Below are 22,062 nucleotides of genomic sequence, written 5' to 3' on the forward strand. Positions count from 1 at the left end.
ATATCCAGCAATGATATCTTGTTTTTCTTTCCTCAGGGCTAAGTGCAAGCTAGCATCTTTTCACAACCCAAACTAAAAACATGCAGAATAGGCGAATAACTGCTTTTCATTGTGGTTAGAAGTGGTAAGTGTCTGGACTTTGAAGTGATTAAACAATGCAGACAACATTCATCATAATCAATAGGTGCATGATTACAAGTTAGCTCTTGGCTAAACCAGCTATGGTTCATTTTATTTTGACTCAAGGGGCTCTTCAGACTTTGGCTGCCCTTCATTAACGTCAAAGGTCGTACAAATGAAATGAACCTATCCTGTGACAGCTTCAATGACGTCATGCAAACATGTGCACATGAACGGACAGCATTCAGACACCAGAACACTTATCTCCCAACGAAAGCTTGTTTGTAGCGTCTAGCCCTCGCGTTGATATTTTAATTTGCACCCACTCATTCTGACATGGAGAGTTGCAAAGCTTTTCACACTAATAAATAAACCATTGCTCTAAGCTCAGTGCTATGTTTCTCTCTCACACATACGCAAATACAAATGGACACAGAGAAAGGTGCTTGTGTAAGAGAAGAACAAGAAGACTGTTGTAGCCCGGCACACAGTTGAATTTATGCCACTAAAAAATGCACCAAAAGCTCTTCAAGTTGCCATTTTGGGGTTTTATTTGATGTACAACGCTACAGGATGTCTGTTTGAGCTATATTCCTTATAATCCTCCTGCTTTACTCTTTCATTTGTTATTTGAATGCATATTAGAACTACCAATTTGACCAGCTGCATGTATCTAAAATTAACAAGTGTCATCAGTCATATCAAAATTATAACCTGTAGATGATTTTCGGTCTATGGACAGTTCATTTAAACCCAAGCAAGATTGGAATCACTGTAAATGTTTATGCAGGAAGTTAAATTATTATGTAGGCCAACATTTCAATTAATGTGCACAGGGACACAAATTTGTGAAGAAATAGAGCCCATAAGTCTGCATATGTGGGCGTGCAATGATATGGACACTGTGTCAGATGGCTAACTGTGTAGATGCTCATTATTACGAGCAGTCCCTCCATCTGTATGTGCCTTATGGTGATTGTTTCTGAGTGTACCTACACCTAAGTATTGAATTCCATCCCTTTAATTGTGTTTATGCATGCTTGAGCTTTATAGATATTGAAAACTGTTGTTCACTCGGTCCGGATACCCACTGGGACGTGTTTACTCAAAGCAGGTTTTAATGAAGTCTCGGTGGTAACATTTCAGGCACTATTTGAATCCAGATTGCTCCGAGCATTTTAAGTGAGTCTTGGTAGAACAATTTTAAAGTCTCTTTTTCTCTCTCTGTTTTTTTTTTTTATATGATGTGAAATGTTGTTGTTCTTTTTTTATGTCTATAACTCTTGGCTGTGACCTGCGCACTTCTTTTTGTGCTGTGTAGTAAAACAGACTTGTGAAGAGTTCATAACAGGCCAATCTGGAAAAGGCCTTTTACTGGAGGCTGCAAACCTTGCTTTGCTCCCAGATGCTCTCCCACTTACACATACACAGTCATGAGGCAGTTTGTTAGGAACACCAGTACACCTGCTCATCCGTTTTGTCATGCCACATGACTGGCAGCAATGCATAAAACCGTGTTTACGAGTCCCAGTTAATGCTCACGTCAGACACCAGCATTGAGGGGAAAATATGATCTTAGACGTGTGATTGTTAACATCACAACAGTTGGTTTTGTTTTTTTGTTTATCTGAAACTGCTGATAACAGGATGATCGTAGTAATCTTCACATATACAATTCTCTTTAGAGTTTACTCCTAATGAATGGAAAAGGTCATCTACTTAGAGGCTACTTTGCACATGGAAATGCTCTGCTGATGAGGTCAGAAAGGCTATAGCAACCCTGATAAACACATTATACGACTCTGTGGGGAAAACAAGCATCTGAGATTTCATAACACATACCAGCTTGAAGTATACAGGACACAGTAGTAAAAGATGATGTCAGGTTTCTCTCCTTACACAGGAAAAAGCAGATGGCTGAGGCTGGAGTGGGCACTGATTCACTGGCAAACAAAAATAATGGAGTGTTGAAGACTTGATTTTTGATTGCAGCCAACGATGCTCAGAAATCAGCATAAACAGGATCCAAGATATCTTCTGTCAACAGTTCAGGCTGGTGCATGTGCAATGATTGACTTTATGGACATAAATTTACCCAGAAGTGCTTTCATGAACATGGGAACGACTACCAAATACTTCAGGGTCCTCAGAAGCCTCCTAAATCCACCTGAAGGTCTTTGGATTTACTCGACTCATGACATGACTGTTTGCAAAACTGCAGGAATCCTGAGACTCACGTCTCATAAGTGCATCACAAATTTCAGATTAGGACATATACCTAGGATAGAAATAAATGAATATAACTTCCTGCATACACACGCAGAAAATCGCAGTGTTTATCAACAGCCAGACAGAAAATGGACCGTGTGGTCTCCATCAGTTGATGTGTATCAGGGCTACCGGGACACTATTCATTTCTGTTATCAGTGATAACCGCCACCGAGTGCTCTTGCTGCTGCTGATTTTTATCTGCACCTCTGGACCGAAAGATCTCTATCAGACATCCTTGTAAGTACTGCAAAAAGGTGAAATATTCTAAATCATAATCAAGAGGACAAGGTTGGATAAGATGGGTGATGGTGTTATTAAAATGAAAAATTATTGTCCTTGAGAAAACTGGGCTAAAGTCAGATTTATCTGTGAACATGTAGTTTCTATTAGCACCTGTATTATTTCAAAGTTAAAAAAGATTTGTGCGAAAAAAATACGCTCAAGAATTTAGGTATATTGTGCTTATACAATAGACTGTATATAAAAGATGAACACGGCCACTGTAATGTTGCCCGACGTTTTGTGAAGCCCAGGTTTGAAACCTTTTGTTCACTGCCATTATGATTTTTGAAGTGAAATTGTTATTATGTAAGCAAATTATAATGGCAAGATGCATTCATATGCACTATTGTTGCATTGCTAAGGCACCAACACTTGTTAATTAATGCTAAGAAACATCCAAACATGCCAGGTTTTCCTCATAAAATCTTCTTGGATGCCCTGTTAGCGCAGTTAACCCTGGAGAAAGTTATATTTCTTAATATATAATAACATTAAGAGGCTCCTCAATGCATCTACACTACAAACACAGTCAAGAGACTTAAATTAGCACAGCAGACAGCTGCCAGTGACAGCTGTCTGTGTCAGAATTCACCTGTGGATATTCAGGTTGTCAACTGTCTCAAATCTGTAATTGTTTTTGACTGATATTTCTGCAAGAGTAGGTGACATCAAACATCACTCAGAGTGGGTCAGGTAGATTTTGATGACCTTGGGCCCCCATATTGCAGGTAGGGGCGTTCATGGCTCAGTCTTGTGTTGGCACATCCTACAAATGCATGATCGGATTGGGATCTAGGGAGTCTGGAGGTCAGAGTAAATGCCATGGGCTCTTTGTTGCTGTACGCGGTTTAGTGGGGCGCACTCGGGGATGCTGCAGCATCCACAAGAGTGGCAGGAGCCAACAAGATAAACAGTGGACTGTATTGATCAGTATCATCAGTGTTTTTAATGTGCTTCTGGTGGCTGTACGATCATCATTTTTGAACACAAACTGACAAACTGCAACACTAACATCTAAATTACTTACAAAGCAGCATGTCAAAGGATCATCTGTGGTTTACAGCTGCATTGTCACACCTATAAAGGCACGCATTTAAAGGCAACACATTAACATAAAACAACTTTATTAACTGATGGTCTTTCTCTTATACTTTTTATGTTCCTTGTGATGTTTACATATTAGGCTTTCAGATCAGGCTTTCTATGCAAGCTGCTCATATACTTAATGTCAGTGCGCATGCAGAAAAGTATGTGTACACACTATTATTGCAATATAAGTCACCATATGGATAAAGGACACGCTGTTCTTTCATTACTTTTGGCAAAAGTCACACTCTCACACACACACACACACGCACGCACACACACACACACACACACACACAGATATACGGACATAAGTTATTATCTCGGTTTGGACTATCTACACTGTCGTTGTCCCCTCACTCTTTTGCACTCTCTTTCTTTTGCCTTTGACAAAGACTAATGACAGAACTGAAGACTAGCTACTTTGAAATTCATCCCAATCTACAACATAGACAAGTCGCGTTTTTGTTTTGTTTGTTTGTTTGTTTTTCCTGCATTCAGAAAAAGCTAGACTTCTCTGTGGTCTTCTGAAATGCTATGACCAGTGTAAGAGATGACCATAAGTTCATGGATATAAGCAAATTGTTAGCATGAGCAGCATAAACCACAGAGAGGTAGAAAATACACAATGATAAGGAAGTGATCACAAAAATCCACAGCTTCTAAACAAATCAATGCTGAGTCAAAGCAAATAAAACAGAGAAATAATTATATAAATGGACTGTATGAAGGAAAAACCTTTTGAAAGAAACCTAGATGGCAACATCCATCCATCCTCTTATCCAGTTCAGGGTCACAGGGGGAGCTGGAGGATCTCCCAAATATGATATAGAGCAAGAGGCGGTGTGAACCTTGGACAGGTTTCCTGTCTATCACGGGGCTAACAGAGAGACAGAGAGAGAGGCAATCATTCACTCTCACATGCATTCACACCAGCAGCGTATTTGGAATCACCAACACATTTTCTGGATGTGGGAAGAAGCCTCACAGACACAGAAAGAACATGCAAACTCCCTCCCATGCAAATTTGAAAGCAGAACAACTCTTGCTGTGAGGCTAACCACTGCACCACCATGCTGCTCAAGTAACTGTATGGTCATTAATAGGCCTGACGCAAGTGCTCACAATCTTATATCAGCACTAAATAAATCAACAGTGTATGAGCGAGTCGTAAAAAACAACAGACAAAAATAAACTTTAACAACGATCCCCAAGATGATAGTTAAGCATATTTTAATTGCATTTTTTTATAAAGTAGCAAAATGAATGTGGGGAAAACCTCATCTGAGATTTTTTTTTATTATCCCTTCGTATTCTCATTTCTCACTTTCACTGCAAATGAAACATTGGAATGAAATAGAATTCTATAAATTAATGTCTATATACTTTAGAATTTTATGATAATGTGAACACACACAGACACTGTGACATACAGCACAGTATGGGGTTCAACGGTTAACAAGCATGATTCGCAAGGTCCTAAATACTGCACAAGAAGGGAAAGGAAGAGGGATGGAAGAGGTTAAAGGGATATATGTTGCTACAGCATCTCTTTTTCTGTCTATCACTAAGAAAAATAATGATCATCCACCCACCCAGCACATGGCCATAGCAGATGGAGATAATTGGTACACAAACAGCACATCACTATCATCACTCGTGCCAACAGCAAACAATGTACAATCGGGAAGTGTTTCATGGGAGCTTTAATGATATTTTTTTAAACTACAGTATAGAAAAGACTTTTTTTGATGTTTTGTTAAGTGTTATAACAATTTTGATTATTATTATTTTTTTTTTACAAATAACCATAAAGTAATAGCTGTAATAGATATCACTCTGCAGTAAGTAGCATTTTTATTCCTTTGCTGGCAGTAGATGTATCCTGAGCTGTCTTGTAGCATTGTGTGAAGGTTCATATACACAGGTTTAAGGGTAATTAAACATTGATGGTGGTCTTTGATGTCCTGCAGGAAAATTACCATCAACAAAAATTCTGCTTTATGATTTGTACCCTTTGTCTTTTGCTCTGTCTTCTGTTTTCATGTTAGCAAAGTTCAGCATCTGTTCTTCCCTCTGCTGCAAAACGGCATTGATTGTCTCCTTTGCGGTCAGCATGCACCATCAAACTCACGTTCTTCTTTACATTGCATCACAACAGTCACATTGCTATCTTACATCTCATAAGTTAACCTCCATAAATGAAAAACAAGTTTTTATATATTAGTTGTTTTTCTTCTCACTACATGGACCAGTGTAGAACATGTTTGTCTTCCATATTTATTTATTTATTTATTTTGTTTCATTTATTTATATATGTTGCAGCAGTCCGTGTTGCACCTTGCAAACAGTATAGATTTAAAAATACCACTCCCTTCATGTGACCCAAGAGAAATTAGTTGCCGTTGCCACATGTAGCCCCAGAGCCCTTGCCTTTACCTTCAATCTTCCTCATCACATGATAAGCCCTCAGAGACTGGGGTAACAGCTGTATGAAAGCCCCACGATCCAGCCCAGGAGAACCATTCAAGCTAGGCTAACCTGACCTTATGAATAAGTGATGCAAATTATCCCAGAGGCCAAATCATGCAGGTTACATAAACCTGTGCACTGTACTTAAAGTGTGTCTTATACATTGCCTGCACAGCAGTAAAGACTTAGACATGTTATAATTTTAAAAGTTTCAGGTTAGTTCAAGCTGAGGCTAAATTCCTGTAAAATTCAATGTGGACATAAGTTAGATTCATCCACTGCAATATTATATATATAGAACAATTAAAAAAAAAAACATAACCCACACATATACTGTATCCATGCATATAAATTAGTATGCATGAACAGAAGTAATGCATGTGCCCATTTTCACGCACATCAGTGCATCCTTGAATCCATGCGCACGTGAGGGCACGCAGACCTTTACGTTTACAATCTAATTTCCGCACATATGGCCCACTTGCATAGTTAATTGTATGCTGCCTGATGCAATGCAACAGCGCTATCTTCTGTCCTGAAAGATTACTGCAGGACTGCAGTAAATTGATCCAGAGTGAACAAGTGGTCCTTTCAGAGTCTTTTTTTTTTTCTTTCACCTATCTGATGTTAACCTGCTGATTCATCTGGATCACTAAACTCTGTCATCTAATTCAATGAACATACCAGTGCTCATGTGTGTGTGCAAGACACACCCACATGTGCAGTAGAAGCTGTAAGTTTCTAAAAACAATATATCAAGGGAAGGAAAAAAACTGTCTCTTCAGCCCACATGTTCTCTTCTTCCTCTGCTTTCTGTGTTTGTACAGCTTTGGTCCTTGCCTTACTATTAGCCTAATCATTCCCCTCTTTTGCTTCAGTTTCACACACACACACACACACACACCTTTTTAAGCTAAACCTCTTCCTCATTCTCCTGTAATTTTTCAGCTCATATTTGCCTTTTCGCAGCATTATTTTTCCACCCGTCCGCCCTCTGCTCTCCCATCTATTCTCCCACCCTGGATGTACCTCGATCTCTATCCATCTCCTTATTCCTCCCCTTGCAGCTCCCTTCACCCGTCTCTGCCTCTGCCTGACGTCATTGTAACTGCAGAGTAAGATTCAGAGCTTGCTCGACAGTGGGCATCATTCTATCAAGAGTGACAGAGGCAGTCAGACCGATGAGCACGGGTAGAAGGTGGGGCATTGAGAAAGAGGTAACACAAAAGGGACTGAGCCTCGCCCACACTGCTGTGGCATGTCGGGTGAACACACTATGCGCACTATTTGGCCAGGCAGATTGTGGGCAAGGTCGGCAGCTAGAGCATTTTTAATGATGTGACTCACTCTGGCATGGTGAAGCTAAGCAATGTGAGAGGGTTAGAAATAGAATATAGTGTCATACTGATGTGTCAACATACAGCTAGAAAAGGGAAAAGGAGACTTGTGGAAAAGAGAGATTGATGGAAGGGTATATAAAATTAGTTTTTTTTTTATGCTGAAGACTTGCTAACTTTTGTTTATATGTATAAATGTGTCTGTAAGCAAAAAAACAAAACAAACAAAAAACAAAAAAACCAACATAAAAAAAGACATGAAGACCGCTGAAAGTCAGGATGAAGCTGTGAAAATGCATTTGATATACAGATGTGTTCAACACTTATAAGATCATGGGTTCACAGTCAGAAGGATGTGCAATATGAGTTTTCATACACACACACACACACACACACACACACACACACACACACACACACACACACACACACACACACACATGCACACACAGATAAGTAAGAAATTAAAATGCAGTGGCACAGTCCACATTCTCAGCTACAGCATCAAAGAGCTTCCTCTCGTCACGCACAAGTTTCCTCTGAGATGGGAAAATAACTGATCATTTGGTTTTAGCATTCATTTAGCCTGGCTTCCAAATACTTACATAAAATGTGCAAGGTGCCATCCCCAAGTGCCAGTTTCCTCTAAGAGTACACAGCAAAGATAGTTGGCTGGCATATGGAGATGGATAATAGTGGATGGTGGGAGATGTGCGCTTTAATGTTTCCACAGGAATCCTCACTGCAGTCTAGTGTTTTAAAAAAACAGCAACAACAAAAAACTATCCAATAAATAACAAGTATTACCAGGAGCTGTATGAGGATAAAGCTGAAAAGTGCTTGTATGAGAAGAACAGCACGTGCCTTGAGTTCTGTGGGTTACATTATGCAGATCATATTAGCTTTGTTAATGATTTTGTAAAGAGGTAAATCACTGACACTGACAGTGGCACCAGCAACTTATAAACACAGAAGCCAAGCAACTGCTCTGTGGCCCCGAGAGCCAACAAACTTCCCCTCTCCTCGGTAAACACCCAATGGATAAACTAGTTGGCATCTTAGAAGGAAAAGAAAAGGACCACATGGATTCAAAATGCAACAGAGCATCACAAAGCTGATAGTATGTTCAAATGTTCTGATGTTATTTATGTTGTTATTTATCATTTCAGATTAAATTATTATTATGGAACTCACTGAGAGGCATTGACGTCAAGCTGTGGTTTGCATGCTCATCACTCAGAATGCTCATCACTGTAAAATAAAGATGAAGAATATTGATATAAAGGACAAAAGCATGAATCCCTTTAAAAAATAATGAAATGATGATTAATGATAGTAAACTTGAAATACTAAACTAACAATAACTAAATCTGAAAGACGTTATTAATGTTAAAACGAATTCATTCGAGAGGGTAGGAGAAGGCTTTTGTAAAACACAGCCATCTTGTGGAGTAGTCATGTAAGAGCAACGTGATGTGGCTTCAATCAGCAGCTAATTAGATTAAAAATTAAGCTGCTGTCTAATGCTTAACAATATTAGAAAGAAGGAAAGAGAAGGGACAGTGGAATACGCTGTATTGTGCGTGAATACACTTTAATACCAATAAGAGTAAATAAATTAAATAAACATTAATTACTGTGAAATAACAGTGATATATGCAGTGACAGTTGAGGTTTCTCATTTGCAGTTTCTGTCTTTACCTATTTTTAAAGAGGTTTATTTGAAAAAAACAACAAAAAAAAAAACAACTCAAGCAATTGGAGTTAGCACAAACTCCCATAACAGCTACTGGTTGACCCGTCATGACTAGCACTGTTCTGAAACGTGTCTGGTTGTTTTCGTAGCTGGTCTGAATGAGGTAAGGGAGTATCAAAAAAAAGAAAAAAAGAATGAATGAATGAATGGAACAAAAAAGAGATACGTCGTGTGCCTGCGTCACCTACTCCCCACCTGCGGAAGGATATTTTTGACTGAGAATTGTAGTTCCGGGATCTGGCGCTACTTCCCACGATGGAAAAGGAACTGGGAAAGCCTTACAGGGCGTAAGAATACGTCGGAGTTACACGTCGCCACTAGCAGGTGCACAGTATTGGGAAGTCTTACGTCCGAGGCGAGAGATGGCAATGGCATAGCATATGGCGTTTTCTCTTTAAAACTATAGGGGAAAAACGAAAAGGCACGTCCTCCAGAAACCTTAGCGTGCGTTCGCTAGAATAATGTCACGGTAAGTTAATCGGACAGGCCTTCCGTGGTACACCGTTTTGCACCTAACTACTAGCTAAAAGCTAAACGTAGCATGTTTGGCTAACAGCTGACAAGTCAATATGAATGTATGAGCGTTAAATTTCATGGCTTATTGTTTGATAACATTTGTGGTGTTGACCAAATGTGTTGTCCCTGATGGGGGTGTTTTTTAAGGAAAGAAAATGTTGTGTTATTGTCTCGTAGCTGCAACTGACGTCAGCTGGGGGTTTGACGTAACAATAATTGAATCATTTCTGAGCATTGTGCTTCATACATATCTTTAAGTTAATAAAAAAAACTGAATATTCAGTGAGATTTGTGTGTGTGTGTGTGTGTGTGTGTGTGAGTCGGTAGCATCACGTGTGGTCTACCATTAACGTTTCAGCATTTCTGGGTCAGCTGAACGGTTTAACGATGACACATACAAAGCTGACAGATGCTGCAGTCTGTACCAACACAACAGATGATTTACACTCAAACGTGCCTCGTAGTGCTATCAGACGCAGGAGAGTCACTTGTTGCCTTATGCATAACCTTATGGCTTACTGACAACAGAGCTTAGGTGTTGCAGATAGATGTTGACAAGAGTGATGCAGTGCTTTTTTGTCATACAGCGCCTATTCCCTGCAGGTTCTTGCCTTACACTCCATTGAAACGAGGAAGTAAGGGTATTTAGACGGGAGTTTCCAGCACTTTCACTCAAAGAAGTGGCCTTCCACGAGCATCCCTTTGCGTGTATGTGTGCGTAAGTCTAACTGAGACTATAATTAGATGCGATGCATGCCAGTGTGTAAGAGGGGAGACACACACAGATGGACTGCCAATGAGACTGAAGGTGTGCGCCTGTCATTCTTCAGCCAAAGCTAGATTTGTTGGGCACAAGGCAGAGATGCTCTGGCATACACCGACACCCTTTTTTTTTCTTCTTCTTCCTTTGGTGAGGAGGCGACATGAGTCACCAATGTTGTGGTTAGTGAAAGGGACAGCTGGGGGAGGTGTAAGGGGAAGTGGAGTGGGTAGAGCTGATGGGGCAGCACAAACTCTAATTAGAGTAGAAGTAAGAGCTTCCTTATAGTGTTTAAAAGGAAGGGCTTTGCTGTGCACGATGCATACTCTTGGCCTGTTTGCACAGCAGGATGTTGCTTGTTGGTGTTCTTACAACAGGGTGTTGACCAGTGTGTGTGCAAACACTTGTGAGTACAGCCACACCTCCGCAGTGAAAAGGATGTTATTTTGTTTGGAGAGGAAAAAAGCATGAAAGACCCTTTGTTATAGGTCCAGGAAGGTCCTCAGATGAAGTGATTTGATTTGTCTGTGCTGTTTACATCCTTGGGAGAACAAAACTGTAACAAGTTAATGATTTCCATTTATCACATGCATGTGAGAGCATTAACTTCCAAGTCACCTTAGTTCTGTTCATTTCCTGAAAGTTGTGACTTGTTTCTGCCCAAGTTTTGCCTTTCTCGACAAAATCTAAAATACTCGATGTGTTTTATTAATCACATGCAGAGTCACAATCGTATTTTATGTATCCGTGTTTGCAAACTTGGTGTTCTTCTTTGTAGTATAGAGCGCATTCTGCGATGACTCTGAGAATAAGGATTGATATTATGAGAATAAGGATTCATAGTGGGTTACTCAGAACTTGCTCGTTATGTTTGTTTCGGGTTTGCGGACGAATTTTGCTGTCAGATTACTGATATGTGCAACAGTTTGCAGGATGGATTTTGTAATGTTTGGTTTTCTTTGGCAGGTGTTTAAACTGTTAATGTTCTTGTAAAGGAGAAGCTCTAAAATCCCAGGCCTCCCTCAGTTAGACAGAGCTTCCCTGAAAACACTTGGCCGTCCTCCAGACCTCAAATTGATTTCTCATCTCTTAAGTCCTAAATCTCCCTTCATGCCGCAAGCCTGCTGCTAGAATGAATCATTTTGGCAGCGTGTTTGCATGCAGGCGAGCCTCTTTTCACAGGTTATGGTTGTAGTTGCTTAGATTCCAAGTAGTGGTTTGTCTTACTTATATACTGTATTATTTCTTCTCTGGGGCAACAACTCGTTTGTTGTATTTGCCCACAAAACATCTATCAAACACAAACCATATATAGTGTTTTACTATTTGTATGCAAAAGACAGAACTGAGACTTGAAATCTTCTTAGATGCTAATGGCAAGAATCCATCATTTTAGAGGGATATTTGAAGTTGTCCAATAACCATATATCGGCCATTACACATACATCTTCCTGATATGCCTATGTGACTTGTACTTTGTTAGAAATGCTGCAGTGATTACTTAGAAAAATTGAGCCAGAATCATCGCACAATTACTCCAAGAATAGTTTTCTAGCTTTCTGTTTTGTAAAGGGTAAAATACAAACTGCATCTTTTCATTAAAGTCAGATTTCATCACAAATCCTCCAGAAAAATGTTGGGTTGTTCCCAAGCACAGTGCTGTTTAAATGTACACACAAAGGCTGTAAATAAATCAGTGTCCTCTAGACCATTCTGACTTTAGAAAAATGTCCTTTTATTTTGTTGTTGATTGTTTTGTTTTATAGTGAGCAGAATCATGGTCTGAATGCCTTAAGGGCGAAACATATACAGACTCTCTGTAGACTTCTCTTGTTAATCTTTTTGTTTTATTTATTTATTTTATTTTATTACATTGTTATTAGAGTGGATATTATACCGGAGCAGACAGTGGGTGAAGGACAGGTTCACCCACTGCAGTTACATAGTGTGCAAAGTGTGTGAACCTGAGTTAAAGTTGTGAATATTAACCTGTGGAAACACCATTGTTAATGATAATATCTAAAACACAGAAAGGCTGTACTGAGGTTAACAACTTTGTACCAACAGTTAGATGAGATCATGGTATTTGTCGCAGTGCTGTAGAGGGATGGCCCACTTTGCTCCCCTTCATTGCCAATATTTGCCATGTAATTTATTTATATGCTTAAACAGTCACTTTTTTAGCTTTAATGCAAAGGCTAAAATCTTGCAGACAAAAGCTCATAAATACATGGTATGTTAAGTCTTTGTTGTGTGTTTGTAGGCGCAAGTCATTTTATGGTTTTCTCACAGAATGTTAATTTTACCCCAAGATGTGCGCTCTACATTTAGAGCATCACAACACACATTTGTACATACACAAAGAGTTTAGTAGAATAGTTAGCCTCTGGTAATTACAGCAGTCATATTGCCTTGAAGAGAGAAACAAGAATTCTCTTTATCTCGTGGTTTTTTGGGGGTTTTTTGGGGTTTTTTTTGTTTGTTTTTTCTCCTCTCTGTGTTTGTGCCGAAGCTCTGCATGTCCTGGAGTTCGTTCTAGAAGAAGGGGCACTGCCTTGCTTGTTACATTGTTGTTGGTCTGTTGGACAATTTCTTCGTACTTGATTGGTTTGAAGACTGGCGTATTTGTTTAGCAGTTAGGTAGGTTTACATTATAGTAACTTGGATAGTATCAAAATGGACTGAGGTCCTGAGTAACTGATTATGGTATCCGAAGGATTTCAAACATTACAGTTGCTACTGAAACAGTGAAGACAAACACATTTATAATGTCTGCTAATTTGATGTGGTTAGTGGTTGTAAAGGTCATTTATGTGTCTGGAGATTTTCCCACAAACATACGGAGTGCTGTCAGCTGGAGGACTGACTAGCTTCAGCATCGTTCTGAAATATGCAAATGTTGACGATCTAAACTGCCAACTGATTCTCAGCACCTGTTTCTTTCCTATAGAGTGGCTATCTGCTGACTTGTTTACTCCCAGGTGTCCCACCATATTGAACTCAATCATCAAAATGTCAGGTATATTTGCAAAATGTAATTTCTTTGCAGAACTTTGGAGTGTGTGTGTGTGTGTGTGTGTGTGTGTGTGTGTGTGTGTGTGTGTGTGTGTGTGTGTGTGTGTGTGTGTGTGTGTGTGTGGATTTAGCAATAGAAAGATGGATATAATAAGACCTTTTTTTTTTTTTTTCTTTTTTTCTTTTAGGTACCTACACACCAGCTCCTGGTGGGCCATTCTCGGCTCTTACCCCAAGCATGTGGCCCCAGGACATTTTGGCCAAGTACCATCAAGTAAGAATATGGTTTCCCACATTGTTGATAAAACAAGTTTCTTGAGAAATCGAACATTTCAGATTTTAGAAATTGAGAAAAAAATATTAAAGGCTGTCACACATCTACATCCATCTTTATTTAGTTTTCTTCAACAAAAAAATGGACTAATCAAATGCTTGCTGCCTACTTCAGTTAAAGATGTGAGTTGTGGAGGTTAATAAAGAATATATTAAAAAAATTAAGTGCATTCAAGGTTATGGTCCCACAGTGAAAGAGGGGTGGAATTCCCTTTAGTGTTTGCCCAAATCAAAGTGAAATAAAAGTTTTTGATTGTGTATAATCCATGAATTGGTTTGGTATGAATATCAGTAGACTTATCGTTTTTGTTTTCTGTGTTCTATCAGTTTCATTATCAGGTATTTACGACTAACCATAAATATTTAGTTTTTAAATCACCAATTAAATAACCCACAGGTTTGTATATAATGTATCTGAGGTTACTTTTAAATTGAGAGGAAAAACGTAGTTAAAATGTGTTTTTGTGCTGCCGGTTTATATCTAAAACATCTACTGTAGCCTGTTTGGGCGACGGTAACGTTGTTCAGCAAAAGTTACCATGGTGATCTCATCAGTTTAAAACACTGCTCCTTTAATGGCACTGAAACCATTAATCTCACTTCTTTATAGCCACGTTTGTTTGATATAGTCATGTTTCTACTATGAGATGTTCACCGATTAAATGCATGTCACTGTTTTGTTTCTGCAGAAAGACTCTTCACAGCAGCCTGAACTCCAGTATGATGAATTTGGCTTTAGGGTGGACACAGAGGGTATTTCATTTATCCATGTCTTCTCTTTTGCTCTCTCTCATTCACACACAGACAATTCTTTTCTGTCTTAAAACTTTTTTATCATCATTTGGTGAATCGCAGTAGGGAAAAATTTTGTTTTTTAGATATGAGCATAGTAGCTCTATTATGTAGGTGAAGTGCATGTGATCTCAGGGTTTTTCCAGCCTTGACCTATTATGACAATGAAGAAGGCTATTTATTGAATCGTCTTTGAGTGTGTATTTTGAGTTTTAAACCCCAGAAAAAGGTTTTGTTAATCTATCAGCCAAATTTTAGTGATTTTAAAAAACAATCCAAATACACACAATTATGGTTCCAATGTCATGAATGATGAAAGCAGAATTCTCTGCTTCTCTGAAGTGTGCTGGTTGACAACTCATGCAAAAGTAGACTACTCTCTCCAGTCCTCCTGGAGACTCAGCTGAGTTTGTTTTAAGTGAAGCAGCTTTCATATCTCTGCAGTGAATGCCCACAGTATTGTAGCTGGTACCATTTTCCATTATTTTGTTCTCCTTAATCCAAGAGTTTGTAAGTTATAACAATTTTAATATAGAGCCTGCACAGATAACAAACTAAAGCTGAAGTTAAGGCTGAATATATTACTTTCTCTTAGATGGTGGGGAGCCTAAGTCTTGGCTGGGCACTGAGGGCTCGCCCCAGCGTGAAGACCCCCAGCAGCGACTGCGTTGGCAAGCCCACCTGGAGTTCACCCATAACCACACAGTAGGTGACCTGACCTGGGATCTTATTGATCCTGTCCTTCCACGCTCTGAGCGTTTGCATTCCTTGGTGCTAGGAGGAATACCTCATAGTATGAGACCACAGGTAAGCTTTACCATCAGTGTTGTTTCTTGTAGCATTGACTAGAAGTCTAAAATACTGTTAAAGCAAGCTAGTTATATAGTGATGTTACTGAAACATCGTTTTTTTTCCCCCTCCTCTCCTAGCTTTGGATGCGTCTGTCTGGAGCCCTTCAAAAGAAGAGGACCTCTGAGATCTCTTACAGAGAAATCATCAAGAACAGCTCTAATGATGACACCACAGTTGCTAAACAGGTAAAATGCCTAACTGTATAAATGTGTGAAGACTTATTATTGTAATTATTATTATTAAGTTCAAAAAGTACTGCCTAAACACAGTCAACAAATCTGTCTGACACATTTGGAGATTAGACTTCAAGCATTAGGGTGTTTTGCACTATTTTTCTTCATTTGCTCTGCAGAATCCTTAAAGATCTTTCAAATAATAATGGGATGATCCCATCTTAATCTTGTGTCCCTCAGATAGAGAAGGACTTGTTACGGACTATGCCAACCAATGCGTGTTTCAATAGTCTGACCAGTGTTGGAGTGCCAAGGCTGAGACGTGTACTGAGAAGCCTAGCATGGCTCTACCCTGACATTGGGTACTGTCAGGGCACTGGCATGGTAAGAACACATACATAGAGAGTCTGTCTGATCAGTTACATTACTCAGAGCAGCTGATTCAGCATAGAAGGTATTCTCCTCTTTACGCTCTCATTGTTTCTCATATCTGTCTCATTCATCCAGGTTGTTTCCTGCCTGTTGCTCTTTCTCGAGGAGGAGGATGCACTATGGATGATGTGCGCCCTGATCGAAGATCTTCTTCCTCCATCTTACTTTTCCTCCACTCTGCTGGGCGTTCAAACGGATCAGAGAGTTCTCCGCCAACTTATTGTTCAGTACCTGCCGGCCCTTGACCGCCTTTTGCAGGAGCATGACATAGGTAGGATCAAGCATCAAGAAAGATGATGAGAGTTTAGTCCTTGGGTTGTGGAAAAAGGGTTGTGAGTTGCACCCTATACTGTACATTGTATACAGTAGGTAACATCATCTTCTTTTTTTGAACATCCAGAGTTGTCACTGATCACATTGCACTGGTTCCTGACATCATTTGCCAGTGTGGTGGATATCCGTCTGCTCCTAAGAATCTGGGATCTGCTCTTCTATGAAGGGTCACTTGTGCTTTTCCAGGTGACACTGGGCATGCTCAAGATTAAGGTTAGCCACAGTACTTCTGCTGAATCTCAATAGCCTCTTGCAGTTTGTATTTTTCTTGAATGCTTTACATTTATTGTTTTCTTTAGTTGGTGTGTGCAGTTACCAATTAGATTTTTTTTCTTTGGGGGAGAGCAATTAGGATGGAAGATTAAGCCATCATCCTAATCCTAATCTTATTTAATTTACTTCTTTACTCCAGGAGGAGGAACTTGTGTCATCAGAGAACTCTGCATCCATTTTTAATACTCTTTCGGATTTGCCGAGCCAGCTGAGAGACGCACCTGCAGTTCTAGGGGAGGCTATGAGGCTAGCAGGGACACTCTCCCAAGAAACTCTGGAAGCTCACAGACACAAGCACCTAGCCTACATCCTAAATGAACAGGCACAGCTCAGCAATGGCAACAACACAACACTCAACACCAATCTCAACAAGGTCAGTCATTATAGTATTGGCATAATTTATTAGTCATGTGGTTTAGACAGGGAGAGTAGGAGTTGTATATTTACTTCTAAAAATTTTGTTAAACAAAAAGAGGGGAAAAAATTGAGATTTTATTGATAAATGTTTAGGTGGTGAGGAGGCAGTCGCTGCGCAGGAAATCCACCCTGACCTCCCTGCTTTTTGGGGAGGATGAGGCAGAAGCTCTGAAGTCAAAGAACATAAAGCAGACTGAGTTGGTGGCCTCCTTGCGAGAGGCCATAACCCGCATTGCAGAGCACTTCCATTGTCTGGATCCACGCCACTCCAGCACTGTGAGTGTTTATGTCCTGTTCTGAACTACCAATCAACCAAAATAAACAGAGCATCAGCCATGCTGTACTTTCATTTGCTGTCTGTAGCATTATAATACTTCCAAATTGTGGAATTAATTTTAAGATTATTATTTTCTCACATTTTGACTTCATATCGATCCGTTCCATTTTTTCTGTCTAGGATCTGACTCCAGACTACTCCATGGAAAGTCATCAGCGGGATCATGAAAACTTTCTTGTGGTATCTCGCAACCGACGGAGACGAGCAAAGGCTTTGCTAGACTTTGAGCGTCATGATGATGATGAACTGGGCTTTAGAAAGAATGACATCATCACTGTGAGTCATAATTTACAGAAATGCTGGCAAAAAAGAAGCACAGCTTTAACACCGTCTGGTCTCTGTGTCTCATCCTGCTGTATTCTTCTGTCGCTCAGATTATTTCGCAAAAGGACGAACATTGCTGGGTTGGTGAACTCAACAGCCTTAGAGGTATGTGGGATTTAAAAAAAAAAAAAAATATATATATATATATTATTTTTTTTTATTTATTTATTTATTTTTTTAATATAAAGAGCCAAAAAAGTTTTATTGATCTAGCACATTTAAAATTTTAAAAAGCTGATCCAAAGGCAGATGTATTTACATTCCACATTTAAAAATGAAAAACAAAGTAAAGAATTATACAAGTGATAATAATAAAAATGTGCAAAATAAGTAAAATTGTGTAAAAGATATGGGATAAAATTATAAAAGGAATCGAGTTAAAGTAAATGCATAAGTAAAATGTAACAATAGAAACAACTGATATAAAAGATCAGTAAGTAATTATCTGCTGTATGATAAATTTTGTCTTTAACAGGCTGGTTTCCAGCAAAGTTTGTTGAGATCCTTGATGAAAGGAGCAAGGAGGTATGCACATTCTTACGTTATTCTCTTAATTAAAGCTAAGCACTTTGAAATTGTCCAGTTAGCTGATGTTTCTTCCAGTGTTCGATGTCATCAACTATGCACCAGGTTTTGTCTTTGCTTCTTTATTATTGTAATGTCCTGACTGTCGAATCATACAGTGTCTTCAACAGTGATTGACGATCTCGTACATGTCTTCAGTACTCACTAGCAGGTGACGACTCTGTGACAGAGGCAGTGACAGACCTGGCCAGAGGGACTCTATGTCCAGCTCTGAAGGCTATCTTTCAGCATGGTCTGAAGAAACCATCTATACTTGGAGGGCCATGTCACCCGTGGTTATTCATAGAGGAGGTAGGAAAATGTTTTGTCATCATAGTACCATGTATCACACATGCGTCTGTCAAACTGACAATTTAAATTAAATCCTCTTCTTTTTACTCAGGCGGCCAGCAGGGAGGTAGAGAGGGACTTCAATTCTGTTTACTCAAGGCTAGTCCTGTGTAAAACCTACAGGTGAGGTGTACATAAAGTGTTATTCTTTGCTATATTAACCCAAATTGTAATGTTCTCCACGGGCCATCAGGGATGCACTTGACTTTAATTAGCATTGCATGATGCTTTGTTAAGAACATAAATGGGCCATTTACCGTTAACTGTATGCTCAGTGCACTGTGTGCTTTTTGCACTACTGCTAGTAGAGATTTGGAAGTAACAAGTGGTTGTCTTTGGGATTTACCAGGTTAGATGAAGATGGAAAAGTACTAACGCCAGAGGAGCTGCTTTACAGAGTGAGTGAACACTCTATTTATTAATAACCAAGTGTTTTGTCAGTAATATGAGGCTTAGCTTCTAGTCTGTAAAGTTGCCGTGTAGCACTGAGGACTGATAAAGTGCATGACTGTTTCCCTTTGATTACCTTCTCAGGCAGTGCAGTCAGTCAACATGAGCCATGATGCAGCACATGCCCAAATGGATGTCAAGTTTAGGTCTCTTGTGTGTGTTGGCCTGAAGTAAGTTTCATCACACATGCATGTGGAATTGAAATCATCAAAGTCACTCTGTAGAATCATATTTTCATACCGAGTCTGTCTGAATCTTAACATGTTTCTCTTCAGTGAGCAGGTGCTGCACTTATGGTTGGAGGTGTTGTGCTCCAGCATGGCGGCTGTAGAAAAATGGTATCACCCATGGTCATTCCTTCGTAGCCCCGGATGGGTTCAAATCAAGTGTGAGCTCAGGTCAGTCTGCTCAAATCATGGATGGTTACCGAGTGTTAAATTCTTGAAGTTGGCTGTATCTTATCCACGAGCCATCTTTTGCATTTTCCACACAGAATTCAGTCGTGTAAAAACAGGAATATACATGTGAAAGAAGCTTGAAGGGTAAAAGTTAAACAAAGTGAAGCTGTGTATCAATCAGGATAATGATTAACAAACTTGTTTTCTCTTCAGGGTCCTGTCAAAGTTTGCCTTCAGTCTCTCCCAAGATTGTGAGCTTCCCGACAAAAAAGAGGTGAGTCAAGGAGCATGTGACAGCTTCTCAATATAGAGCGGTTGTGAGCCAGTCTTACTATCAAGGACGACTTGTTAGAACTAAGTGACGAAAAACATTATGACTTATACTGTTTCAGAAGTCTGCTATTCTGAAAGCAGAAGTTATGGAAGTGCTGGTTCAGCATCACCTCTTTAGTTGGGATCTCTAGGTAATGTCGCTCATCAAACTATCGGTAGATTCGCGTAGGTATTAGTGTTCTTTGTCTTCTTTTACCCTTCATTTTCAGATTGAGGTGGCACATTTGTAGAATAAATCTTTGAAAGAAGAAAATTTTCCATGTCACTGTAGAAGTAGACTAGAAATGGCAGTTGCTAGTGCTATTAGTGACACGCTGCCATCTCCTTCCTGCAAGTCAGACTGTCTCCTCTGGGGGGAAAAAAGCTGCATCTCTATAAGATCTACTGATTTCACTTCTATATTATTATGCTGACTGTAGATACTATAGTCATCATGTGCGGTCAGTATCATGATTTTTTTTTTTCCCCTTCAGACTCCAGATGGTAACTCGTTGTGTTGTTTTGTTTTGTTTTTTAATTAAGGCAATATTCTTTTAGGCAGATAATAAAACATATTTTCATTAAAATTGCTGATTAGTGTTTCTATCAGGTGATGCATTACTAACTTTTGACTTCAAGTAAAAGCTTTCCACATTTCATTTATGTCCCAGGAAAAGGAGCAGAAGCCACTGAAAGAGGGAGTGCAGGATATGTTGGTGAAACATCACCTGTTCAGCTGGGACATTGATGGATAAATGTGCAGCAAAAATGGCTGAAACCTACAACTTGGTCTCAAAGTCATAGCTTAGCCCTTTTTTTTTTTTTTTTTGTTTGTTTGTTCTTTAAATGTTAAAAAAAAGTGCAGAGACAAGAAATCTAGACACTACTGTCAGCCTGCTAAAAGAAGTGACTACTTCACCAACCGGTTCACCCTCTCATCCTGTGTCAGTTTTGGACAATGGTAACACCCAAATGACTGAAACTCAACTGGCTCGTGTTGGCTGAAGCATGTGCACATCATTGTACATAATTTAAACGGATCAATACCCAGTACTGGAGGTTTCACTGCAAGGTTTAAAATACATATATATCTAATATATCTATATAAACATCTTGCACACTCCTGCCACAGAAAGAGTTTGGACAGGACAGACTACAACATATGACCGAACAGCATTTTTTTTCAGTACCTGAAGCTCATGGTGCATGAGTGGGTGAGAAATACAATCTATTCTTTTGTTCTGCTCATAATGTTGCCATGACGAACACAAGTTTTTGTAACCTTATCCTAAATTTCATCCTCATCATCCTTTAAAGATTTAAGGCCAAACTAGAACATTACTAAACACAAAGCTGTAAAGTTACAAACTATTTTCAAGTGGAATGTATTTTACCTCAGTATCACAAATTCCACAAAATACTTCATTAAATGTTGCACATGCCAAGTAAAGCCTTGTGAAGTTGTGATATAAAACTATGGGTATGTGTGCTACCTAAGCAGTGGTAGTAAAACGTCTGTCTTGTATAATATAATGTACATGAAGCAGATAATTTGTGTTACACCTATATATGTATAAAAGATAACTACACATACAAGTCTATACTTTGTAATGTTTTTTGTATATGCTTGTGACTATATGTACCATTAAGGCAATTCAAACATAGGACTTTTTATCTGTATTTTACCAGACTGATCTCTAGCTTTGACATAAACATCCAGAAATAAACTGTATCAAGTTCAGTGAGCTGTGTTACATGTAATGAAACATGTTCATTACTGTTTTTAAGACAAAGGTTTTGACTTTGTTCTTTTGATTTTTATCCCTTAGACTTAAAGAAAATACTTAGAGCTGTTTCTTAGGTCTACATGACTTTTTACTTAATTGTCAAACTAACAGTTCTTTCTTTTCACTAATATCATTTACAGTAAATAATATTTCACCAATCCATAAGTCCTGCTGTACAAAATTTAACTAAAGATTTACTGAAGAAAAACATCTATTCTCCTGGCAAATCATTTTTGCAAAACATTGAGTTACCCCACATTTCTTCTTCTTACTTTGCTTCCAATGAAACAGACTTAAACTTTTCTGAAATGGTCTTGAG

The 22,062-nt window shown here is 39.1% G+C and overlaps 1 protein-coding gene across 2 annotated transcripts; it reads left to right on the top strand.

Moving 5' to 3' along the window:
• The first annotated feature begins 9,568 nt into the window (after positions 1-9,568).
• Positions 9,569-21,697, top strand: sgsm3 (small G protein signaling modulator 3). 2 transcript variants are annotated; one of them, XM_076883099.1, is made up of 22 exons: positions 9,569-9,793; positions 13,551-13,619; positions 13,804-13,889; positions 14,638-14,701; positions 15,336-15,547; positions 15,670-15,777; positions 16,006-16,149; positions 16,273-16,468; positions 16,598-16,743; positions 16,943-17,176; positions 17,314-17,496; positions 17,678-17,833; positions 17,932-17,986; positions 18,357-18,406; positions 18,605-18,757; positions 18,849-18,919; positions 19,146-19,194; positions 19,331-19,416; positions 19,522-19,644; positions 19,858-19,918; positions 20,037-20,108; positions 20,628-20,717. In XM_076883099.1, exons 2-21 carry the CDS (start codon positions 13,613-13,615, stop codon positions 20,106-20,108), a joined length of 2,256 nt encoding a protein of 751 aa, XP_076739214.1. In that variant the 5' UTR covers positions 9,569-9,793; positions 13,551-13,612; the 3' UTR covers positions 20,628-20,717. The 2 variants fall into 2 exon arrangements, with proteins under 2 accessions (XP_076739214.1, XP_004558530.2); XM_004558473.5 differs by lacking the exon at positions 20,037-20,108 and having other exon boundaries at positions 9,570-9,793; positions 20,628-21,697.
• The last annotated feature ends 365 nt before the right edge of the window (positions 21,698-22,062 follow it).

The sequence above is a fragment of the Maylandia zebra genome, linkage group LG4, assembly GCF_041146795.1.
Source record: "Maylandia zebra isolate NMK-2024a linkage group LG4, Mzebra_GT3a, whole genome shotgun sequence".
NCBI classification, from domain to species: Eukaryota; Metazoa; Chordata; class Actinopteri; order Cichliformes; family Cichlidae; genus Maylandia; species Maylandia zebra.